Below are 25,505 nucleotides of genomic sequence, written 5' to 3'. Positions count from 1 at the left end.
AAAGTGGTGTGGCTCTAGCTGATAGGCTGGATCGTTCCCTCCCCCAGTAAACCACTCGTTAATCGGGACCAACTGAGCCACCAAATAGTAGATGTAAAGGTCTGGCACTCCTTTCCCACCCTCATATAGAGATTTCCTTGCAGAACTAAAGGCCACACAATGTCGCCCTCCAGTCCGCAGCATAAAGGAGGTAAGCTTCGAAGTAAGGGATCAGAACCAGACCTGGGGCACTAAATGGAGGACGTTTGTCAAGATATACAAGTAGCCGGGAGACAGATCATCTTGAAAAGGGCATTGCGACCCAAAAGGTTGAAGGGCAGGCGCCTCCATCGGACCAATTCCGCACTCATGGTACAAGCTAAGGGTTGAAAGTTTAATGCCCAGGCCAGTTCTGGGAACAAAGAGAGATGGATTTACAGGTATTTGAAAGCATTGTGCTTTACCGGGATAGATGGACACCACTAGCTTCCACCCGCTTGGCCCTGTATCTCCACCAACAGCGACTTCCTGTGGTTCAAGCGCAACCCGAGGCTTCCCCATAAAGCATCTGGAGCTAAAGGCATTGGGGACCGGAATGCCAAGGCCTCCCCAGAAACTGCAGGACGTCATCTGCATACAGAGATACACAGCCCTCAGAGCCGATTGCCCACCTCCAACCCTAAATGAGCGGATCGTCCCGAAGGAGGCACACCAGCGGCTCAATGGCCAGGGCGAATATTAGGGTGAGAGGGGGCCGCCCTGACGTGTTCCCGCCTGATCGGAAGGGGTTCCAATAAAATGCTGTTGACCCGCACTTGTGCCGATGAGTCATGGTAAAGAAGGTGGACCATCCTTCTGAATTTTCGGGCCAAAGCCCATGCGCTTAAGGACTTCCTCTAGGAAGTTCCATGCCAGGATGTTGAAGACCTTGTGGATGTCTACCAGGAGGAATGCCAAGTCACCTCTCAATCTTCCCACCTGGGAGAGAGCAATCTGAACCCGCCACAGACAGTGACGCGTGCTCCTACCAGGCATGAAGCTGCACTGGTCCGGGTGGACCAAAGAGGGCAGTGTGCGGGCCAAGCAAGTGGCCAATGCCTTAGCGAATATTTTAACGTCTATGTTAATTAGCAATATCTGTTGATATGATGAACATTGATCGCAGGGCAAATCGCCCTTGGGTATAACCACAATCGTGGCACAGTCGATGCCACAGGCAAATACGCCTCGTTGGGCTGCCTCGTTATATGCATTCACCAAGTGAGTCACCAACTGCTGGTGAAATTTCTTGTCTAATTCAATGGGAAAGCCATCAGAGCCCGGAGTTTTTCTCGACTGGAGAGCCAGTATGGCGCCCTCCACCTCCTCCTCTGTTTAGGGCAGGCCCAGCTTAGCACCAAAGACAACGAAATAGATGGCAGTGGAATGTCCCTCAGAATGGGGTTTTCCTACTCCCGTCGAGGGCTGGGGGATCCGAGCATAAAGGTCCTCATAGTAAGAGGCAAAAGGACGCGTAATCTCCGTCAGGTCCACCCGCGCAACACTGATCCAGCCCCAGATGAGGGGTACCACCCGGGTCGGGACATCTTGCGTCACCAGCATTTGTGATCCCTCAGGTACCAGGCACTAAAACACCACATCGGCCATCGGGTCTACACAGGAGTACTCCAGTTCATCAAGACCGGGGCATGATCCGAGATCCAGTGGCCAATGATTTGCACTGAAGTCAAGCCCAAGATATCCACTGCCAGTAGCCACACCAAGTCTATTACAGCCTCCGTGTGGTGATCTGCTGACTGATATGTGAATGCCATGACCCCATGCATCATACAGACCAAATGAATCCTCCCATGCCGAGAGAGACGACGACCCAACCCATCTCCCTGGATGGGGGTTAGCTGAGGTATCTCGGAATAGGTCAGAGACCGCATTGAAGTCCCACCTCCCCCACGATTGTGGCACCCAGCGAGAGGGAGAGCAGCAAATTACGCAGCTCTGTTAAAGTAGATCGAAGGAGTTGCGGGGCATAGCAAGAAATTAGGTTAACCTGCCTGCCAGCCATGCGACTCCCCACTCAGAAGTACCTCCCTTGGGGGTCGGCATGGACCCTGGCTACCAGCATGGGCAGTGACCTGTGAAGCATGAGGGCCACTCCCCTGTAGCCCCTAGAGAATCTGGCATGGTACACCCAGTCGTATTCAAAGCGCCCAAGAGACTTACACTGTGTCCCAACTAAACGGGTCTCCTGCAAGAGGACAATCCCCGGGCAGTATTTCCTTATGTATCGCAGGAATGTGGATCTTTTCTTACGGTCCAACAGGCCATTAACGTTTCAAGAGAGTATTGTGAACATAGCGCTGTTGTGCTGGTTAGTGCTAAGCGCAGCCAATGCCCAATAAACAGCCTGTTCTACGAAGCGTGTGGGTCACCCCTCACACCCAAGGACTGCGTATTTGCATACATAGCACTCACTGTGGACGAGTCAAACCTGAAAAGAAAATAGTGCAACAAGAACAGCACCTTACAACATCCCAAATTCCACCCCAAATCCCCCACCCCATATTTCACCCCCTGAAGCAACTCGCTCTAACCCAAAACATTTGCAAACTAGTAAGGTAAGACAGTCAGTATTGGGGATCCTCACAAGACTGTGGTGCCTTAATTACGGATGTGCCACCTGACCATAGTTGTTAATATACTACAAAACAGTTTCAGTCATCAAGGCCACAGCCTTTCCCGTGCCCGGCACCTCGACAGCTTCCAGACACTGCTAGCCAGGACCCGGACACTGGCACCCCCCAGCCCCCCTCCAGCTTCGCCAGGCTCATTCCTAGGGGCTCAGGACCACCTACGTCGACACAAACAGGACGGGCATAGCCACTAAGGCAGCGTCCAGCTCATTCTCCTCCTGCAGCTCATGAGCCGGCGAGCCCCTGTCGCTCCCCAGCCACAGTTCGCAACCTTCTCAACCTGGAGCGCTTCCTCTGCATCCGGGCTGGGAGGGGGATCTCACCAGAATCCTCAGCCCCGCCTTCGCTCCTCCCCCCTCTGTCATTCACCTTCCTGGCCTGTGTCTCTGCCACCCACTCACATGCCTGCTCCGGAGTATAAAAAAATTAGGCATTGGACTGAAGCAGCACTTTCAGGCGGGCAGGGAAAAGCAGCCTGTAATGGAGGTTCAGCATTTGAAGTTTCTTTTTAGCTGCCTCAAAGGATCTGCGCTTTTGCCGCACTGTCCTGGAGTAATCTGGAAAAATTAGGACTTTGGAGTTCTGGTATCGAAAGTCTGCCTGGGATCTTGTCTCCCGCAGTATCGCGTCTCAGTCCCTAAAGTTCAGGATCCGTAGAATAATCAGCCTGGGGGGAGCGCCGACCGAAAGCCGAGGAACCAATGAGTGATGTGCATGTTCTTTAATGAAAGTGGTGGACAGCTTCTGCGCTGGCACCCAGCTGCGGTCCATTCCTCGAGCGCCACAGCCAGGTCAGGGGCATCAGAGGCCTCTGGCAGGCCCAGCAGTCGCAAGTTGTTGTGCCGGGCCTGGTCCCTCTGGGCTTTTGCTGCCAGTTTACATGCCTTTGCACTACATACTTTTAGGCTACTATTGTTTTATTTTGTCTCAAGCACTCCATAAGAGTGCATATGTTTTCCAACTATGTTCCTAGTGTTCTTCTCCTTCCTCCTCCGTGCCTTGTCTTGCTCATTTCACTTGTCTACTACCCCCACATTGCTTTCTCTCCCATGTGCTTTTCACCCCCAACACCACGTTGCTTTCTCACATGCTTGCCCCCCAAGGCACTGTTCACAGTGCTCTCACCCCCTTTTTCTTTTCTCTGCACCCTCCCCCACCACCTATACCCCTGTGTTTTGTCTACCCTTTTAATTTACTGATCCATCTTAGATCAGTAAACAAAAAAAGCACTCACATCATTTTGTAGATGCACGGATGCATGGACCTACAAGTTCACAAGCATCAATAGTTTTTACCTAATCTTCATTAACCACGCTGCACAGGATGGGGAATATCGTACATCATCACTAACAATCATTGCAAAGCCAATAGGTCCCATGGGCGAGACCGACTGGCTGTCCCAGTGCTTGTTTTTAGATGATGATCAAGTAAAGCTCTGGACAAAGGAGTCGTCAGCTGTTAGAAAATAAATTAGAGTATGCATTTATTAACATCCCAGGACAGGAGTTACCCTGTTTTATTCAAGAGGAGACATAATTCCAGTACCAGATTAGAGAACAATAATTCCTGTGATTTGATCGAGACTTCTAGTTGCAGTTTCTTTACCTTTGAATTTTCCCCAGGTGTCTGGATCTGGAGAATTTCCTGAGCAGTTCCCCTGTGTGCCATCAGGCGGCGTTGATCAGCTCTGCATCGGCGGCGGTGACGTTCGCACTGAATATGATGTTGCTGGTCCTATGTAGGCACCACCCTGCCATGCTGATGACAGTTATTTTCTTTCAGCGCCTGCTAGCGCCAATCCAAAGAGAGCTACCCTTCAGTCATTTATCGACTGTTTTTTTTTGTGTTTTTTTTCTCGATTATTTTTTCGAGTTTTCAACTCCTTGTGTGTCAAGGATATCATTGAGGAAGACTGGGTTTTAACCCTGCGGTTCCTGTGATTGGGCGATGTCCATGACAGATACACACCTTATGTGTCTTTGGTGCCTGGAGTGTAACCGCAACCTGAAGTTGTGCTTAGAGTGTCGTGTCATGCATCTGAAGGCTTTGAGGGAACGGTCCCTGATGCTAATGGCAGCCGGACGCTCAACTCTGCGCAGGTCGAGATCCCATTAGAGAGGAGGGTTCCTGGATCAATTGTGGAATCTGTAGGAGGCTGGCTCCGTTTATGGTGTACACATATGGTGTAGCACCTTATACTGAGTCCAGGCAACCCTTAGTGATAGTGCTTAGGTGTCTAGATAGCAAGAATTCTCTAGGGATAGCTGTGGTGAGCAGCTAAAGCTTATCTAGGAGGAGTGTAAAGCACTTGCAGTACCACTGTAGTTAGTCAGTAACTGTACATAAGAAAGAACCACACCAAGTGTTGCAAAAATAAAGGGTTCTTTATTACAACACTGTAGACTATACTAGCATTGGCATATCTCCACTTGGAGATATCTACACACAAAATATACAGTTAGAAACAATCAGAAAGAGCATAGGGATACATTGGGCTATAAGAATGGAGGTGTCCAACCGAGGTAAGTGTGTTAGAACCCCGGGGCTGTGGGAGTAAGAAAATACCAGTGGTAGGTAACTCTAATCCCACTGGTGCATGGGTGACGGGTAGTCATTGAGCCGGGTGTCCCATAAGCTAACACAGAACTGTCGCGGTTGGATTTTTATGGATTCAGGACCCTTGCCAGTGGACCCTGAGGAAACCAGTTGGTACAAGGAAGGTTGGAGAGTGTCTCCATCCGTGGATACTCAGAAAACCGGAGTACCTACACCAGGGAGCCCACATGCATAGTGGTGAAGTGGCATTGAAAACCCTCGTTGAAGTCAATAGAAGCCTCGATTGTTCAGCTGCTGTCGCGACCTGTGGACCAGGTCTGTGGAGCCAGAAGATGGATTCCGGACGTGAAGAACCTGAAAACAAAAAGGACAGTGTCCAGACAACTCAAGGATGCCCAGGTGGTGCACATAGGCAATGCCCACCCTCTTTGAGGTGAAGTTCCTGCAGGTCGGTGAAGTAGAAGTCCAGCTGCGGAATCCAGGGGAATGCAGGCGATCCTTGGAGTCACCCACAACCCATCCCACATCAGTCGCCGAATTGCAGGAAGATCACTGACCAGCAGGGCCACCAACAAGATGTCGCAAATGCAAATAGTAGTTGCAAGGCAAGTTGTAGGTTTTTGAAGACCAGCAAGGTCCTAGTTACTCAACCCTTGGAAAAGTCAGGTAGGCCTTCAGCAGGAGAGAAAGCCACCCGGAGTCGATGGAGCCATAACGAGTGACCCACTGGCATAAGGCACAGGGAGTCGCAGGGAGGCCTCAAAAGCACAACAAAACAGGAGTCCCACATTGCAGGAGCTGCAGAGTGGAAGCTGATCTTGGAGTTGCAAGGTGCTGGAGGCTGGGGCTTCATGTTTCTGAAGATCTCCTTTGAGGATGAGCAACAGTTGCAGTGCTTAGAGGTGCTGTTCCAGTGGCTGTAGCAGGGGCCCACAGTCTCCCAAATTGATTGGAAGACGAGAGGGACCCTAAGAGAACCACAGAACTACCACCTGTGTTGTTGAGCCTTTCGTTGTCCATGGGACAGTAGAATCCACCAGTCGGGCGTTGTCTCAGGGTGCCTGCGGATGCAGGGGAGTGACTCCTTCACTCTAAGGGTGATTCCTTCTTGCTTCTTAGATGTAAACAGAGTCCTTGTGACCTTGGAGGATGCACAGCAACAGATGTTGCAGAAATCTTGCAGGAGCTGAAGAAACAATGTTAAAGTGTGAGCCCTCCCGACTGTATACAGTCTTGTTTCAGTTCCAGAGCAGACCAGCAGCGGTTCCGGAGACCAGGAGCAGAAGATGTCTGGCAGAGAGTTCCTGTTAGTGTCTTGCACAACGAATCTGAGGACCACCCATGGTTGAGCCCTCAAGTAACCCTAAAAAGGGGTTGGTCACTCTCTGGGGTGACCCAACTATCAGAAGGGGTCAGGGACATCATCTACCTGGCCTAACCAGTCAGATGCTCTAAGAGGCCTCTGCCTACCTTGTTTCCAAGATGGCAGAATCGGCTGGTCACCTGGCAAAGCTCAGTGCATCTCCCTAGTAGAGGGGTTGGACAGGGGGGATTCATTCCCCTGTCCTTTGTGTAGTTTCGTGCCAGAGTGAGAACCGGGGGTTCCTGAACTGGTGCAAACCAGATTAAGCAAGGAAAGCACCAGATGTGCCCTTCAAGGCAGTCTGTTGGTGCTCACAGGCCACCTTACCCCAGCCCATAGACACCTAATACAAAGGGGAAGGTGGTCACACCTCCCCCTTGAAGGAAATCTTTTGTTTTCCATTTTTAAGGGTGATTAGGTTAGGTCAGAGTCAGTCATGTCACTAGAATGTTCATTTGTCTGACTCTGCCCCAGCACTGCTGCACAATGTGATGAAAATGAAGCAAACATGAAAAAAAAAATAACATGAATATTTGCAGAGCTCAGGGCCACCCCAAGGGCGTATCTTGTCTCTGTTAACATATAACAGAAGTTTGTTAGACAGCTCATTTTATCAACCTTGGAGAGACGAAAGGCTGAGTGGACCTTCCTGGCTTTACGCCCGTCCATGACCACGGAGTGAAACTGAACACTAGAGTGATTTAATGAGTTTGCTGATCCCTCATGACTGCTTAATACAATCATTTTTACAAATGAAAATCCATATTACGTGAATTTGTTTGGTTTATGCTTATTCGTTCAGGTTCCTCACCTTTAAAATAATTCTTAGGCGCAAGGCTGAATCTTCAAAATGTTTCCTTCAGAAATATCTCCTCAGCGCCACCTGATGGTGGCACACAACTACATTTATGGATCTTCCAGCCCAGGGTGTGACAATATCATTTATGTGCGATGCTTGGTGCTCTGACGTCCGTTCCTGTTTTTCTGTGTCCCGGTGACGTGCTTCCAGAGCACTTCTTGAGTGTTAAACAGATTTCCTCAGATCTGCTATGACAAATTGAGTCTAACATCAACTCTTAATATTTTAGGTTTAAAAGCCTGTTAAAAAATGTTTTTAAAAGATGTTGGTCCTGGCCTGATCCTCCAGACATCTGTATGTGGTGTTTAAAGTGAACCACTACCTTTCTGGCTGAATCTGGAACCTTCATGTATCCGAAGGAGGGGGAAGCAAAACTGTTTTTGGCTTAAACCCATTATAACACCCTTAAACTTTCACTCTTTCTTCCTTGAGATAATTCTCCTGACAACTATATTTTCAATCTGCTCACAGCTTCTGCACTTTCTCAGGCCGATTACCACTTCACATTTTCAGTTCTGCTATTGCCTGTCCTCCTGCAAAGACCATCATCCAAAGTTGTGGTCGTTTTCTTTTGTGGTAGCTCAAAACATTAAATTCTTATGTAAACAAGAGGGCGGGAGTCTGCTCATGACTCTCCTGCATCCAAACTCTCCACCTGTTGCACTGGGTAATAGACAGTGGACTTGGTTTGCCATCCATTCATCTGTCGAGAAACCTGAAAGGTGATGTGTTTGGCAAGATGCACTAATAAAACCATAAAATGGAGGTGAATACCATACTCAAATATTTTGTACAAAGTGGGGGAACTCCTGAAGTCAAAAGAAATGTCTTCACTTTATCTCAGTCTACCATCCTCAGATGTTTTCTCTGAGAATGTTCTTGTTTTATTGGGCTTTGAAGCCTCATTGTGTTTGCATGAGTTCCCCTTATCGTAAAAGTGACCCAGAAACTGACGGTTCATACATACCTGTTATAACTCAGTTTAGAAGCTCTCTAGGCCCTTACCCGATGCATAATCTTCTCCTACTGCCGTGAAGGTCTGTTCTGCATTTGAAGATAGGATAGCTGAGCTTGCAAAAATGGAGATTGTACACACATACCCTTCGGGATGTTGTCTTGTGCTTAATATTATGGACCTGGTACCGGCAGCAAGGCGTGTTTCTGCAAAGGATATTCATTTCAGCAAACAAGAGATGTTTTCCTTGTGGTGTTTATCAGAAGGGTTTTGAGAATTCTAGAGTTGGGAATTCAGAGATCAGTCCACAGCTCTGCCAAGAATGACTGAGCATTCTGGAATCAAGAGAGCGATTGATTTTTCATGCTGACAATTTTATATTGTCCCACAAAGGGGTAGTAGCAGGACACATTTTGCACACTGTGTATAACTCTCAAGCAACATGTATGGCTCTGACCACCAGAGTGGTTTCTGAAGCTCTCTCCAGTGTTCAACCAGTGCTTAATTTGTAAATAAAAAGGTGCCAGTGCCCAAAGCCCTCCCCCTAAACACGCGGCTACTGCAATTAAATGTGTGAACACGGAATACTGAGGCAGCGTAATCCTGAACCCATCTCGGGCCTCTTCAATCTATATAAAGCCACTCCCTGCCCCTTCAGCTCACTCTTGCAGCTTTCTATTTTCTCCCTTTGTGACGCAATTTCGTTTATCCCTTCCTCCGTCTTGCCCATGTGTGTCTTTTGCTTGCAGTAAATGCTTGAGGCAAAAGAGCAAGCCCCTGCCCTCAAAAATATGTGCTGGTGCTCAGCACCGGAAACAACAAGCACAAATTAAGCACTGTGTTGAACACTCCGTGGACCACACTTGCATCACTGCATTGTACGATATAGTGTTGAGCAGACATCGTTCTGTTTATGGGCCTTCTGCACAGCCATTCGCTCAGGGTAGGAGCTTCGCTACACACCATTGCTTTGCCTTTTCCCAGGCACTACAAGTGCATGGAAATGGGAAGTGGCCCTGCAGTTTTCACAGGCAGCCCACCCCAGCACTTTTTGGCCGGCAGTGCGCATGTTTAAGACAGCCCTGTCCTCTTTGTTGTCCCTCGTGCAGCAAAGTTAGACAAGTAATGGTCCTGTTACAGGGTATATCCTACTAATGAAGGCTTGAAAGAATTATTCTCTTACACTTATTTTCAAGCATACATAGAACCTACTAGGAGGTGGCATCTTTGTTTTTTAAATAAAACCTGGGCAAGGCTGTTCTACATGTAATTATAGCCAGAGTCTTGTGCCATTGAAGTCAACATAATTCATAATTGTCACTTGGAGACTTAAAGGCAGTCTAGTTTATCATTTATTTTAATGCTGGTCACGTCTGTGTTGCCCTCGTTATATATGGAGCTGAGACATGTTACTCATACAACTGTGATCTTAAAATGAACCAGTTGCACTTCAATATTTCACTAGCAGCAGATGCACGCCTGGAAATTGTACTTAACCATCAGATGCAGTGAAGATGATGAATAGTGATCAATGAAGAAAAAAGGTTTGTGCCACGTTTGTAACATATTGCACATTGTTCCTTTGCAAGGTCTTAGCTTTTTCTGCCTCATGTGATTTCCATTGCTTGCGAGTTCAGCTTGTGAGTGTAAAGTCTAGCAAAGTTAGCAGTAACTTAAAGAGAAAAGTTTGGTAGTTACCGTTTAGATAAAATGTCCAATGAATGGCACCACATTCTTGGTGATGTTTTCCTTGAGTATAGGCACCATTTATGTAATCTTGCTGCAGAAAGTTTCAATGGCTGCTGCAGATAGCATTGTAAAAATACTTAAACTTGTATGTAGAGAGGTCCTTGCCTCTGCTCTACTGCTTCAGTGGCTTTCTTCCCTCTTTGTATATTTGTCCCACAACTAAAGCATTTTAGTTTCACCCTTTTTTTCTTGATTGGATCCAAATCCCGTGTGTCTCCTGGGGATTATTCAAAAGGTGCAGAATCTGCAGCTCTATAGTCTCAACCAGAAAGAGTGTTAATAAAAGTAACTTCTTTGCCTTGGCCAAAAAAGGAACACCCGAGAGCCTATGAGCCCAATCTACCCAAGCTAACGTTATCTTAAGAATGTTAGCAAGGGAAGCACCTTTACTTGACCCTGTCAAGTTGCAGCATGGGAATCTATGGATACCTTCACCAAGCACTACTCTAGCAGCAGTCAAGTTAGCAAACAGCTGTTTTGCACGCTTGCTCTGCAGGTGGTTTTGATATGTCTACTTCTCAGACCCTCCAACATTTAGTATGTACTCCTTGGGTACCTATTATAAAGATGAGGAATCTGCAGCTAGAAGTAGTCATCAAAAGATCAAGTTACTTACCTTCTAATAACACTCTGTCTGGCGGATAATCTAACAGCAGATTTCCCAACACCCTTAATCCTCCTTATTCTGCAGAGTGGACTCCTGTATTTGTTAAAAAGTTTCCAGGTTACTTTTGCTTACTGTCACCACCGATTTGGTATGATTGATCTGCATTTGAGAGTGCACGCAAAAACTGATGTTCGTAAGCTAGGGTTGCATCTATAGTGACTCTGCCTCTTAATATCTGTGCCACCTACCCTACCAGCACATAGAGTAAGGATCTGTCTGTCTTAATATGTGTGCTCATGCTATCTCATTGATGTAATGACAAACTTGGTTAAAATTGCAAATCGTTAATTAAATAGCAGATTCTCTTGTCAGTTTGTCAATTTGATGAAAACCTATTGTGAACGCAGATACCTCATAGTGTGTTTCACCTTTTTAGAGTCAACGGCTGGGAATGGGGTGCTTACAAAAGCCACTGTCCCTATCTATGCTACAGGAGTCCTTACATGCTATAATCAGGTGGGAATGGATCTAAGCATTAAAGCAATGTGTTTTGTTCCTGTACTCTGTTACGAAGTCTTTTTTGTTCACAATGTTATTGTCCTGATTTTGTTGCTCAGTGTCTTACTGCAACTATTAAAATAAAATGTTATCCCTGTATTTTTTCAAAATCTGGAAATTCAATGTAGTTATAGGCGCTCAGGGATTCTTTCAGATAATCTTTTCAGGAGAATTTTGCAAATCTAAAAACAAAAGGCTAAGATAGGTACTGTTCAATCTGTGGATTGAGACAACGGAAAATACATCTCTTGAAAAATAGACATTGTACTACATTCAGTTGTAACCATAAAGTGGTAATCACAAACTGTAAGATCAGTGCAGCAGCGTTGTACTCGGGAGGAGTGCAAAGTTAGTGATGCAAGAGTTAACGTAAAGATATGAAGCATAGTGAGAACTCTGTAGTCTACAGAGCAAATTAAATCAATTATACTTAGTTTTGCTATTCTACAAACAACACATCTAAGCAAAACTACAAATATGGATCGATCTTTCTACGTTTAGAATATCCTATGGTTGGAAATGGGGTCTTCATCAGGAATAAGGCAAAACAGGAGCACCCTGTGTAGAAGAAAAGTTATAAATGTACGCTATAAGACGTGTAAAAACAAGTACATAAAGAATCTCGAGTGCTAAATATCTCACTCATCCCAAGATGGAAGCGGAGATAAAAAGATGAACGAAATCACCATATTGTTAGGGCTATAAAGCTGGCCAAATATAAGTCAATTATGGGACCAATATAGATAAGATGAGCTCCCAAAACTTGTCCAGAGTGATGAAAACAGTGTCAATAAGTCATAGCAGAAACATATGTATTTGAAAAACATGGACTGAAAATCATCAAAACTCACCAAATAGTAGGCACTATTGGGGTAGTTTAACTCCTTGATACTATGGAAAAAAGCAAGAATTAACCCTTTAGGCTTACACAGCTCTAATGGAAGGTTAAGGAAGGAAGGACACGTAAAAACAACACATCCTTACAGTGCATCCGCTCGTTCAGGAACGTGAGCTGAAGCCGCACGCAACTCAGGGTAGTTGTTTATATACGTGGGAGGCAGATGTGCGGCAGCGTGCACATTGGAGGAGACACGCGAATACTAAGGGCTCGATGTCCAATAGCTTTTTGCGGGTGCAAAAGGTGATAATCGTCATTTAGGACCGCAAAATGGACAAGTATTATGTACCATTCTATTTTGAGAGCCGGTACGCAATTACCAACACGCAAAATAGGGATTGCAACTCGCAATTAGGAAGGGGCATCCCAGGGGCGACCCTTCCTAATTGTGAGTCACAGTGGTATGTATGATTGTTTTGTGACTGTGAATGCAGTCGCAAAACAATCGCAGTTAACACCAATTTCAAATTGGTGTTAACCCATTCATAAACAGGAAGGGGTCCCCATTCACAAACAGGAAAACGGGCGACTTGACAAAAATAAAACTGCTTTATTGTAAAGCAGTCACGGACATGGTGGTCTGCTGAGCCCAGCAGGCCACCATCCCTGTGAGTGTAACCATTCCCAAATTAGTAGCAATTTTCGACCTGCCTCATGAATATGAGTGAGGCAGGTCCTTTGCTACCCATTTGGGAATCACAAACAACGTGGTTCACACTGTTGTACTTTTTGTTTTGCGACTCGCAATTTGTGATTCGTGAACGGATCGCAAATTGTGAGTCACAAAACAAAAGGTTGTACATCAGGCACTTAGTGTCTTTCTCGCGAAACCAGGACTGGATCCAAGAAAGATACCACTCGGCTTAAAATAGGAAATAGAGTAAATGGGTAACATTACAAAGGTCAGATTGGCACTATGGAAAAAAACTCTGTGGCTAAATAAAACAAAAGGCAAAAAACAAAAACTTGTGCCAAAGTGAGGAGGGTGTAAAGTCATTAGGTACCAATAAAAACAGTATAGAAAAAAACAAGAAAATAGGAATGCATATAGTGAAGAAACATTCTCAACTGTATACATGGTTCATTTAAATTAATTTCAGACAACTGTCAGCCAAACAATTTAAATAATACTCAAGTAAATGAAATTAGCCATTTGTGAGCTGTCCACACATAGTGACAAAGTCATCATGTTAATTCAGGCATTTGTTGATAGTCCAATGCATGCATCCACTTGCATTCCCGAATACTCAGAATCAGTCCAGTGTCCCTACTTCAGGGATTTGATTGTACTTGTTCCAACAGCTATTTGAGGTCCTCAGGTTTACGGAAAATCTTCTGAAATGCTCTCCTGCGGATGTTCCTGCAGTGGCACAGCGAATGCAGCTACCAGTGCTTTGGGATATTTTGCATGACTTTCTGGGTGGTCAGACCTACATAAGGAAAGTTGTATTGGCGTAAAAGAATATAAATTATGTTTAGAGTATTGCAGTTCATAAGACTTTGGAAGTCATGCTTGTTATTCTGAAACTCAAACGCCATTGTCTCTATGCTCAATTGACAGGCCTTATGTTTGGTGCATTTATAGTGCCCTATGGACGGTGGAGGATTCAAAAAGATCTTAATCGTTTCCTGTGCTGTAGGGGGTAGCAATGCCCTAACAACAGAGTCTTTCACATTGTTCCCTCGTAAAAACCACAGGGGCTTGTTTTCACTGTTTAATTAATATGAGACCAGGTTTCAGTGTTTGAGGTCCACTTTTCACATGTTATTGCTCATTGTACAAAAGTTAGTGACACAAACTAAACATTTCTCATTAGCATTTCTTGTTATGGATTTTAACAGTAGTTCCCTGGGGTAATACCATGCCAATTTCCTTGCTCTCCTGAGTAGACCTTTGTGGTACCCCCTGCCCAGCATTTTCTGTATTAGGAAGTCAGATTCTTGGAAAAAAATCTAATGTTTTTCAGTTCCTTTGTATCCTCAGAAACTGCCTAAATGGAAGATTATCCTTCAACCCCTGGGAATGATCACTTAAATACCATAACAGATTGTTGCGCTCAGTTGGTTACCTGTACAAGGTCGTAAACCTTGTATTGTTAGAGGGCCTAATCAAATTGTCCATCAAACTGATCTCTGTGTTAGAGACTGTGTAAATTGTATGTCAAGAGAGCAGTAATTGAGCCATGTCAAAAAAAGTTCCAGTGTGGTAATGTTTTCCTTCCAAATCATTGACATTGTCTATGTAATGTCTCCGTAATGAGATATTATTCAAATATGGATTACCATAAGGGAAAGCTTTGTATTTGTTCGGAGTGGTTATTATAAATATTGGCTACATGAAGGACAAAGGCAGGTTCCATCCATCGCTACACCCTTAACTTGGAAATAATAGGCATCTTGAAACATGAAAAAGTTTTGTTTGAGGGCAAGTATGAGGTTCACAATCAACATGCTAAAGTCACAACACCTGACTCCTTCACAAACTCTTCAGTTCATCTGAATACACTCTGAATACGGTGATGTTCCCCAGAGCAGTGAGTCCAGAACAATCGGGATATGATCCTGATGTTTCAGCCTTGGTCCTGGATCTCAATGGGGATGGCGCTGAGGCCCTGGGGTTGTTGGCATCCTGCTTGCAAAACATACCAGGTGGCACATGCGGGCCCGCAGTGAAATCCAGGTGGAATCAGCATCAGTGGAATCTGATGGATCCTATTAAGATTATAGAGGAGGCTGCAAAAGATCTACAGAGATGGCTACAAAACCGTGATTGAATCAGTGGCAGGCCTTTCTCCTTACCCTACCAAGAGCTGACATTGGTCGCAAATCCATCGCTACTGAATTGCAAAAGCCATTTGGGAGAGGTGGAGATCAGAGGACTCTGGACTACAGTGAAACTTCAACTCCACATCAGTCTGAGTTGAATGTGATTTTGCTTAGCATTGAAGGCCTTCCTCCCTACCATCAGAGCATGGCTGGTGAATGTGCTTACGGACAACATCTCTGCCACATAGAACAACAACAAAAAGGGCGGGTTGACATATTGGATCCTGTCTCATGAGATTTGTGCCTCTGAAAGTGGCTAAACTGCCAAAAAACTTCTATGGTGATAAAACACTTGGCACGATCTTTGAACGCCAGTGCTGACAATCTCAGTTGCATGCGCTTAGGTGATCACAATTTGCAGTTACCCCCAGAGGCGGCACAGCATGTCTTCTAGAAGTGGGGGGAAACCTGTCTCAATCTCATTGCCACCAAAGAGAAATCTCAGTGTAATTACTTTCGTGCCTTGGAATTTCCAAAGCAATTCTCATTCAGACATACTTTCTCTCTAAAGTGGAGCTTGGGATGTCTGTATGCCTCCTCACCACTGCCTTTACTTCCCCGAGTTCTGAAGAAGTTCAGGATGATTGGGATCAAGTCAGCCTAGTGGCACCTGCTGGGACATTGAGAATTTTTTCTCTGATCAAGCTACAGCTTTGGAGGGATCTTCTGTTGTTGCAGCAGTACAGGGCACTGCACCAGGGACTGCACAATCTGAATCTCTGTTTAGAGATTGAGCGGCAGCAGTTGGCCTACTTCAACCTTCCCCCTGAGATTGTCAGTCATCAGTTTTGTTAATTAGTGCACCACTCATCAAATTGATCCATTACTAGCAATGTTATCTAAAGTTTGCTGATTGTTCTCTCTAGCGCAGCAAGGACTTACTTTGGGCACTGTTAACAGCTTCTTATCAGCTCTGTCGGCTTTTTTGCAGTTTTTCGGATCAGCTTTTGTTAATTAAATCACCTGTTGTGATGGGATTGTTGAAAGGTTTGCAACATTTGTTTCCGCCAATACCCTTGTGATGTCTCAGTAGGGCTCACTTTTTTGATATGCTCCCTTTTCCAGCCGTTGTACTGTTGTCCTTAGATACGTCTGATGCCAAAGGCAGGTTTTTTTCATCGCCATAAAATAGGCCAGACACTTGAGTGTGCTTCACGCTCTTTCTGTCAACCCCACCATATACCACCTTTTCCCAGGTAAGATGGTGTTGTGGACCTGAATTTGCTTTCATTCGAAAGTCGTCACTCCTTTTCATGTCGGGTGGGCTCTAGGCTATGACCATCATGGCATTTTTTGCTCTATCCCATCCTTTTAAGGAGGAAGAGAGATTCCATTCATTGGACCTGAAGAGAACACTAAACTTTTATATTGATCATGCCTAGGAACAGTGCATGAAGGATCAGCATTTTATAGTGTTTTCTGAAGAAAGGGTAAAGCAGTTCAAAAACAGACCATCTCCAGTAGATTATTGTCTGCATAAAGATGTGCTAGGCGCTGTTGAAGAAACAGCCTCCAGAAAGCTTGTGGGCTAACTCCACTAGGAGCAAAGCTGCTACCACGGCATTGGCATACATAGTGCCTGTTCTGGATATTCGTCAGATGGCTATGTGGGCGTCGGTACACACATTCACAAAGCACTACTGCCTCGACAGTCGGGTCCTTTGAGAGAGGCATTTTGCTTGCTCTGTCCTGCTGGACTTGTTTAGTCTGAGCCCATTCATATATCCACCTCCTTCGGAGGCACTGCTATGGTATCTTTTCACAAGGTGAAGAATCTGTGGTTAGAAATATCCAACAAATGAACAAGTTACTTACCTTTGGTAAACCGACATCTGGTGAATAATCAATCTAACTGCGGATTCCTCACTGATTGTCCATTCTCTCTGTTCTGTAAACTGGACTCTATTTCCCTCTAAGGAGCTCCCAGTCTAGACCTCTGCACACTCTTCCTAATAATATGCCAGTGGGCTCTTCATCTGAGTTAGCAGATAGCCTTGAAAGCAACTGGCAGCGCACATCCTTGATGCTTGGTTGTGGCTTCGTTCACCTCTTCTGGAGAAAAAAAAACAGCACAAATTGCCACGTGCTGGCACGCAGGAGTACTGCTTTTAAAGTTTCCAGGATTCAGACGAACATCTAGGTGAATATTCACAAAGTGAAGAATCTGTGGTTAGAGTATCCACCAGAAATATCATTAGCAAAGGTAAGTAACTTGTTCTTTAGGGATACTTTTGAAGTTTCATTTATTGTGTTGTATTTGTATTCATTTTACCACTAGTTAACATAGTACATTTCACATTTTCTTTCCATCACAAATGTTGTCGTAGTGATCAGCAGGTCTGAAAACACAGCATTGGTTCATCCTATGACCCATGTGTTAGTCTGAAGTTTGGAACTGTAAGCACTCCATATATATCCCCACCCTTGTGCATCAAATGTAATGACTTTCTGGGGTGGCTTGTTGGGATAGGTATATTCATTGCCCTGTATGCCATTGTTGCTATCCTATTGTTCTCTGTCACCCTTTTGCCTCCCTATGCAAGAGAAATCCCTCTGCTTCTGTTAGTTTTCTCAGTTCTTTTTGCCATGTGTACATATTAGGTCCTCAGAGGCTCTTCCAGTTCCTTGCTGTCTGCCACTTAGCCAACATCTGAGCTAAAACTATGAACATAGTTATTACCTGATAGAGACTTCGAGCTGCAGATTCGTTACCTTCAAATTCTCCCCAGGCATCAGACTGGGTCCAGAACATTTTCATGAGCAGTACCCCTGTACGCCGTTAGGTGGCGTCGATCAGCTCCACGTCCCTCGCCAGCATCTTATGCATTGGATATGACTTCTTGAGTCCCCATATAGGTGTCGCCACTGTGCTGTCAGTTTTTTTTTCTGCTCCAGCAAGCGCTGATCCGAAGAGAGCTATCCATCTGTCAATTTTTGACTAGCTTTTTTTGAATTTTTGTCAACTCTTTTTTCAAGTTTCTCCTGGTGTGTCAAGGATGTCCTCCAGAAAGACTGGCTTCAAGCCCTGCAGATCCTGTCATGCGGCGATGTCCATGATTGATCTGCACCTTGTGTGTCTCTGGTGCCTGGAGTGCAACTACGACCCAAAGACGTTCTCCGACTGCCAGACCATGCATCCAAAGAATTTGATGGAGCGATCCCTAACGCTGATGGCGGCCCACCACTCAACTTCATGCAAGTCGAGAGCTCGATCCAGAGGAAGGTCCGGGGATCAGTCGCAGAGTCCTCCATTGTCGTCGTCCCACTGCAAGTCCGTGGGGTGATCAAGTAAGTCGAGGCAAAAAATAAATTCAAGAAGTTGAAACATTCTTTGGCTTCTCCTCATCCGTTGGCGGATGAGATGAGGGAGCGTTGATGCTCTAGGCCTCATTCTGGGGAACCTGTGCCATGGACCGACTCCGCTCCTCCCCGAGTTTCTAGGAGCTACGTAAAACCCATGCTCAACTCCGTGAGTTTTATGAGGCCATGTGCCTAATTTTCGGGCAGCCAGCCATCGCTGGAGTGCCTTTGGGCCCGGTGGAGTCAGAAGGGGCTTCCTCGGGTTATGTGCAGACAGCTTCGGCCTCAGCGCCGAGGGGCACGCATGGATACAGTCCTGGATCCAGACTGGCACCGGTCATACTACCTCGACCTTCCTCAACACTGGTCCCACCACTGCCACTCCCGCCGCCATCCCTGCTGTGATCCTGACTCTGACACGGAGCCTGATGGCCGTCGTACGACACCGACTCAGACGCCAACAGGAGCCTTGCCTCCTAGATTGAATCCTTAGGCTTTTTACCATGGGTTTGGCTGCGGGAATGAATGGGAGGGGTCGCTGGACTATTTAGAATGTGAGCCCCATAAAGAAAAAGATTGGCCAGAAGACTTGGGTGAGGCCAGCAGACTGGATACTTCTCCAAATACTTTCTCCCCCTACCGTGGCTATGGAGGAGGGAGTGTCTTAAGTTATGGTGGTGAGGAGGGCAGCTGAGGTCCTGAAACTACAACTGCCTTCGCTGGTCATCAAGACTAATCTCTTGACAGAGGTGCTGCAACCGGGAGCTTCCACTTTAGAACCCCTGCTTCCATTTAGTGAGGCCCTCACTGGTCCAAACCCAGCACAAGGGCTCCTGTGAACAGGACAGTAGCTGGCCACCATTACCCCGCACTGGGACACTCAGGTTTCCTGACACAGCACCCCATGACCTGAGAGCTTGGTGGTCCAAGCCTCAACTTTCCAGGGCACATTCCCTTCCACTCCCCCGATAGGGAGTCCAAAAGGTTGGACTCACTTGGGAAAAAAATGTTTTCTTCTACCAGCCTTGCAGTATGGTCTGTGAACACAGCATGTCTTTTCATCCATTATATCACATACTTGGAATACGGTTGTGCAAGTGCTGCAACAGGTTCCGGAGGAGGCCCGGGCTGTACTCTCTCAGGCTGTTTGCTGATGGAAGCAGCGCAGCAAAGTTCACAATTTGATGCAGACTGGACATAACTTACTTGCTAGGCAGTCAACTGTGACCCTGAGGTGCCATGCCTGGCTTAGGACGTCTGGATTTTCTGGGGTTGTCAAAGCTTCCTTGATGGACATGCCCTTTGATGGCACCCGACCCTTCACTTACACAGCAGACTCGGTGCTTAAGCGCTTCATGTATTCTCGTGCTACCAGCAAGTCCTTGGGCTGTGCAGCTGCCCCCGTCCACCTCAGTGTGCCTTTCGCCCCTTTTATGGGTGCAGAAAAGGCCTCCAACTGCATCCATTCCTGGCCAGCCACCATGCCGCACATGCTGCCCAGGATCTGCGTGGCCGAGGGCTCAGGTTCCACCGACATTGTGGATCAGATGGCCAGCCATGTGGACAGTCCGTTGCCACCCCTTCTGCAGCAGCCTCTTAACCTTCTTAGTTTGACTCTTCCCCCACCATAGGCCAGTAGGCGGCAGGATTAGCCATGACCTGCTCCGCTGGCAATCCATCATGTCAGACAGGTGGGTTTTACAGTTAATCTGAAGGGGCTACTTCTTGCTTTTCGAGACTATCCCTTCATCCATACCACTGTCTTACGATCGGATGGTGGAGTATCATTTGTCCCTTCTCCAAAAGGAAGTTACAGCTCTCTTGGCCAAAGGAGCCATAGACAGTGTTCCCGCTCCAGAAGTAGGCTGTGGTTGCTATTCCTGCTACTTTCTAGTCCCCAGAAAGGACAAGGGTCTTTGCCCTATCCTAGAGCTTCGGTCCCTGGATCGCTTCCTTAAAAAGAAGTACATGATTCTCACATTGACTCACGTTCTATCTGCCCTGGACCCAAGAGGCTGGATGGTAGCGTTGGGCTGTCAGGATGCTTATTTTCATATCCCTGTCCTCCCTGCCCACTGATGTTACTTGTGTTCACGATAGGCCATGAACACTTTCAGTTCACTGTGCACCCCTTTCGCCTTACCAGCTCCCCTCGGGTGTTCACCAAGGTGATGGTTGTGTTTGCCACTCATCTACGGATATCAGTGGTTTCAGTCTTCCCGTATCTTGATAACTGCTGTGGAAGGCAGGCTGACCCAATGTTGTCATCTCCCCCCTCCAGACTACAGCAGACCTCCTACATTCGCTGGGTTTCACTGTAAACATGCCCAAGTCACACCTGACTCCCTCTCAGATGCTCCTTTTCATCAGAGCTGCTCTGGACACAGTGCTGTTTCTGTTCAGCATTGAGTCCAGGATATTCAGCCTAAGATACAGATGTTTCAGCCTCTATCGTGGATTTCGATGATAATGACTCCAAAGCTGCTGGGCCTCATGGCCTCCTGCTGGTGACTTATGCCAGGTAGCATATGCAGCCTCTGCAGTGGGACCTAAGGTTTCAGTGGGCGCAGCATCAGGGGAATCTCTCCAACAAGGTACAGATCTCGAAGGGGACTACGAAAGATCTGCAGTGGTGGTTAACAAACCACAATTGGGTCAGAGACAGATCCCTCTCCCTTCTCAAACCAGATCTGACTCTAGTGACAGATGTGTCACTTCTGGGATAGTGCGGCTACCTGGGAGAGGTAGAGATGAGAAACAGCTGGTGTCAGGGGGAAACAGGACTCCACATTAACCTGTTGGAGCTCTGTGTGATCCAGCTGGCATTGAAAGCCTTTCCTCCCTCTATCAAGGAAAACCTTGTACAAGTGTTCATGGACAGCACCATTGTCATGTGGTACTGCAACAAGCAAGGAGAGGTGGGGTCATGAATGCTCGTCGCCTCTGAACATGGCTGGATAAGCAGGGCATATTCCTGGTGGTTCAACATCTGGCAGGATCTCTGGACACCAGAGTGGATGAACTCAACCACAAATGCCTAGAGGATCACGAATGGCGTCTCAATCCGGAGGTGAAGCAAGGTCTCTTTCAGCAGTGGGGGAGAGCCTTGGTTAAATCTGTTCACCTCCACAGAGGACACGCAATAGCAGCAGTTTTGCATGTTTGAGTTTCCATGGCGGCTGTCCCTTAGCGACTCTTTTTGTCTTGAGAACCTCCTAAATGCCTTTCCACAAATACCACTTCTACCCAGAGTTCTCAAGAAGATAATGAATGACTGGGCCCAAGTAATCCTTGTGGCTCCAGACTGGGCACAGAGAGTCTGGTATCTCGAGCTGCTGAGCATATCCATCGATCCTCCGATCAGACTGCCCGTTCTGGAGGATCTTCTCTCAGAGCAGCAGCAGATGGTTCTATACCCGGACCTGTCCACTCTTTGCCTTCTTGTGTGGAGATTAAGCATCGCCAGTTGACAGTCTTTGACCTTCCTCCTGAAGTCTGTAACGTTATCTTGACAGCCAGGTGTCCCTTCCCCAAAACGGTATACGCCTGTCTTTGGAAGAAATTTGTGGCATGGTGCCCAGACAAGTCTGTTAACCCCTTTTCTTTCCCTCTCTCTGAGGTCCTTTTTTTCCAACCTTCTTCTGGCCTGCAGGGCTGTGCTATGGGCACTCCTAAAGGATATTTGTCTTCTATTTCTGCTTTTTTGGGGGTAGCCTCATCAACCTTTTTGTTTAAATCCCTGTGACGGGCCGTTGCTACAGCAAGCGGACCCACCATGCCTGGAGGAGGGAACCGGCACTGCCACTTCCGACCCAGAAGTACAGTACGTGACAACCAATCCCCTTGCACATCCGGGTGCAGAGGAGCAGGGGAAGCCAATGCGTGCCATTCTCGGGATACAAAGGAGGAAGGTCCGGATGTGGAGGGGATGTCGGAGGAGAGGAGTACGAGGAGCAGGAGACTGGGAGAACACAAAGAAGACTACCAAGGAAGAAGAGGGTACGCTGCGGCAGACTTCCAAAACGAAGTCCCAGCCAGAGACTCGGAATCCGCAACCAGCGGCGCGGAAGGTGCTCAGTGCAAGCTCCGGCCACGCTTGGGGAAAAGCGTGGCGAGATCAGGTGCGTGGCTAGCCTAAACTGGGGGGGGGGGGGGGGATGGCGTGCCAGCACAAGCACACAGGAAGGGACACTGTCCATGGTTGACTAAGGTTGAATTGTAAGAAGCACGGAGGTCTATATAAGGATACACTATCCGACCCACCCAGGGGACAGGGGAAGGAGGCACGAACAGGGGAAAAGTACCGGAGAAGGTATATGATCTAAGTATTATTAACCAGAACGATAAAACAATAAGAAAGCCGCCCGTGGGTAAGAGGAAATAAGGGAGAGCTACAGGCCTAGACAGACACCCTAAAGAAGAGAAGCGGGTGAATAGGGAAGAACAGAGAAAGAGGACTTAGAACATCTGTAGAAAGAAACCCAAAGCGCACCAAAGCAGAGATAACGAAAAAAGAAAGGAAAAAGGAGGAGGCAGCCAGAACAAGCCACAGGAAAGTCGAAGGAGAGCCAGGCAGAGATTCAGAGAGGAGAAAAAGAAAAGGGAGGAAATAAAAATAGGAGAATAGTAAAAACATAGCAAAGGACAGACCACTAAACTGTATTTTTCTCACTCTTGTTCCCACATGCGCCTCCCGGGAGCCCTGTAACAAGAAGACGAAGGGAAGAATTAAAGAGACATTCATTGTATATACAGGAAAGCAGAACTGCGTGGAACACGTCTTTAAATTTAATCAAATTCACCATACCATCTGCTACTGACTACTTGTCCTCATTGCGCCGCCCTTCTACAATCCCCTACTGTACATAGGTTCCTTAAAGGCCTTACGCATCTTTTTCCTCCATCTCCATTCATTATGCCCCAATGGGATGTGAATTTGGTTTTGACCTTTCTGATGTGTGCTCTCTTTTCAAGCCTTTCCATAGTTAACCTCTCAGGCTTCTCACTTTGAAAACAGTCTTCCTTGTGGCAATTACACTTGCCCATCTAAGCCACCCTTCCTTTCTGTGTATCCTGACAAAGTGTGCTTCGCATTAGGGACTTTTTTCTACCAAAAGTGGTTACACCCTTTCATGTAGGCCAGTCCTTCACCGTGCCTACTTTTGATGCACCCCCACATCTTTTTAAGGAAGAGGAGAGTCACCACTTACTGAACCTAAAAAGAGTGTTGGAGCGTACAAAAGAGTTCCGGGTGAATGACCAACTCTTTGAAGGGTATGTGGGTGTGAAGAAAAGAGGAGCAATGCAGAAGCGGGCTATCTCCAGATGGATTTTGCTCTGCATTAAGATCTGCTACGCATTACCAAAAAAGCAACCTCCTGAGGGCTTGCATGCTCATTTTACCCAAGCTAAAGCTGTAACCACCTCGTTAGCAAGCGGAGTTTCATTCCTAGACATCTGTCGGGCCGCAGCATGGTCATCTCTGCACACATTTACCAAACACTACTTTCTGGACAGTCAGATCTGTAGGGATGGGTACTTTGCCTGTTAAGTCCTGCAGGGCTTTCTTGTATGAACTTGGTTTGCAGACCCACCTGCAGGGAAGGTATTGTTTAGGTATCTAGACTTTGCAGCTAGAAGTCTCTAGCCGATGAACAAGGCCTTTTGATAAAAATAAAAAAAACATTTGTTTGGTCCAGAGGTTGATACGACCATAGAAAAACTGAGGCAAGACTCAGACACTACCAAAGCAATGGAAGCATTATACACAACACTGTATAGAGGCTCCTTTCGCAGGCAACAATTTAGAGTATTCAAGCCACAATCCTCTGAGGCTTCTACCTCCCAAGCAAAGCAAGGACAACAGCAACAGCAATACCAGAGAGGTGGATTTAGAGGGTGTTACAGAGGCCAATATTTTAGAAACAGAGGCAAGTTCCAAACCTCAAAACAAGCCACTACACCATCAAAACAGTGACTAATTTTCCATCCCTCAACTCCACACATCTCCTGTGGGGGGAAGCCTACAGCACTTCCACTCTCATTGGCAAAACATCACCACAGACCAGTGGGTATTGTCAATTTTCCGCAATGACTATTGCCTTGAAAGGATTTCTCCCCCTCCAAACATTCCTCAACGTTACCACAGATTGTCCCCCAGAACACAATGTTCTATTACAACAAGAGGTACAATCGCTACTACTAAAACAAGCAATAGAATTGGTCCTACATTCTCAACTAGGAACAAGAGTATACTCACTATACTTCCTTATTCCCAAAAAGGATGGCACTCTCAGGCCCATCCTAGACCTCAGATCTCTTAATCTATACATCCTGTCAGAACATTTTCACTTGGTAACTCTGCAGGACGTCATTCCACTACTACAAAAACAAGATTACATGACTGCTTTAGGCCTCAAAGATGCGTATTTTCATATACCCATCCAACCAGCCCACAGAAAATACCTTAGGTTTGTCATAGCAGGAAAACATTAACAGTTCAAGGTTCTACCATTCGGCATAACTACAGCTCCAAGGGTGTTCACAAAATGTCTAGCAGTAGTAGCATCCTTCCGAAGAAGGCAACACATAAATGTCTTTCCATATTTAGACGATTGGCTAATAAAATCAAGCAATTTTAGACAATGCCAACAGCACACTCAATACGTACACTAGGGTTTACTCTCAACTACCAAAAATCTCATCGTCAACCAGCACAGGTACAGCCTTACCTAGGTGCTATTTTAAATACACAAAAAGCCCTAGCATATCCAAATACACAAAGGATTCAGGCTTTCCAAAATCTTATACCACAAATAAAGCCAAATCAACAATACACTGTAAGATTTATCATGAAAATTCTGGGAATGATGGCATCTTGCATAGCAATAGTACCGCTTGCAACACTCAATTTGAGGCCACTACAGCAATGCCTCTCACAATTGTCTCAGATATAGGGTAAATTGCAAGATCCAGTGTTGCTGGACCACCCAATGCACTCATCCCTTCAATGGTGGAATTTCAGCAATTTAATGAAGGGGCGGTCATTTCAAGACCCTGTGCCTCAGACCACAATAACAACAGATGCATCAATGATAGGTTGGGGAGCTCATCTCAACAACGTTACCATTCAAGGGGAATGGGATTAGAAACAGAGACATTTTCA

At 46.4% G+C, this 25,505-nt stretch overlaps 1 protein-coding gene across 6 annotated transcripts in view; it reads left to right on the top strand.

Moving 5' to 3' along the window:
• The window catches only part of RELCH (RAB11 binding and LisH domain, coiled-coil and HEAT repeat containing), a 1,006,576-nt gene that overhangs the window by 684,340 nt on the left and 296,731 nt on the right, over positions 1-25,505 (top strand). For all 6 annotated transcript variants that reach the window (XM_069219494.1, XM_069219496.1, XM_069219495.1 and 3 more), the window contains one exon: positions 11,195-11,274. In XM_069219494.1, the coding sequence (XP_069075595.1) occupies positions 11,195-11,274 (80 nt within the window). The remainder of the gene's footprint in view (positions 1-11,194; positions 11,275-25,505) is intronic.

This window comes from Pleurodeles waltl, chromosome 2_2, assembly GCF_031143425.1.
Source record: "Pleurodeles waltl isolate 20211129_DDA chromosome 2_2, aPleWal1.hap1.20221129, whole genome shotgun sequence".
NCBI classification, from domain to species: Eukaryota; Metazoa; Chordata; class Amphibia; order Caudata; family Salamandridae; genus Pleurodeles; species Pleurodeles waltl.
The sequence above is the reverse complement of the archived record's forward strand: the minus strand, read 5'-3'. Positions and strand labels throughout refer to the sequence as shown.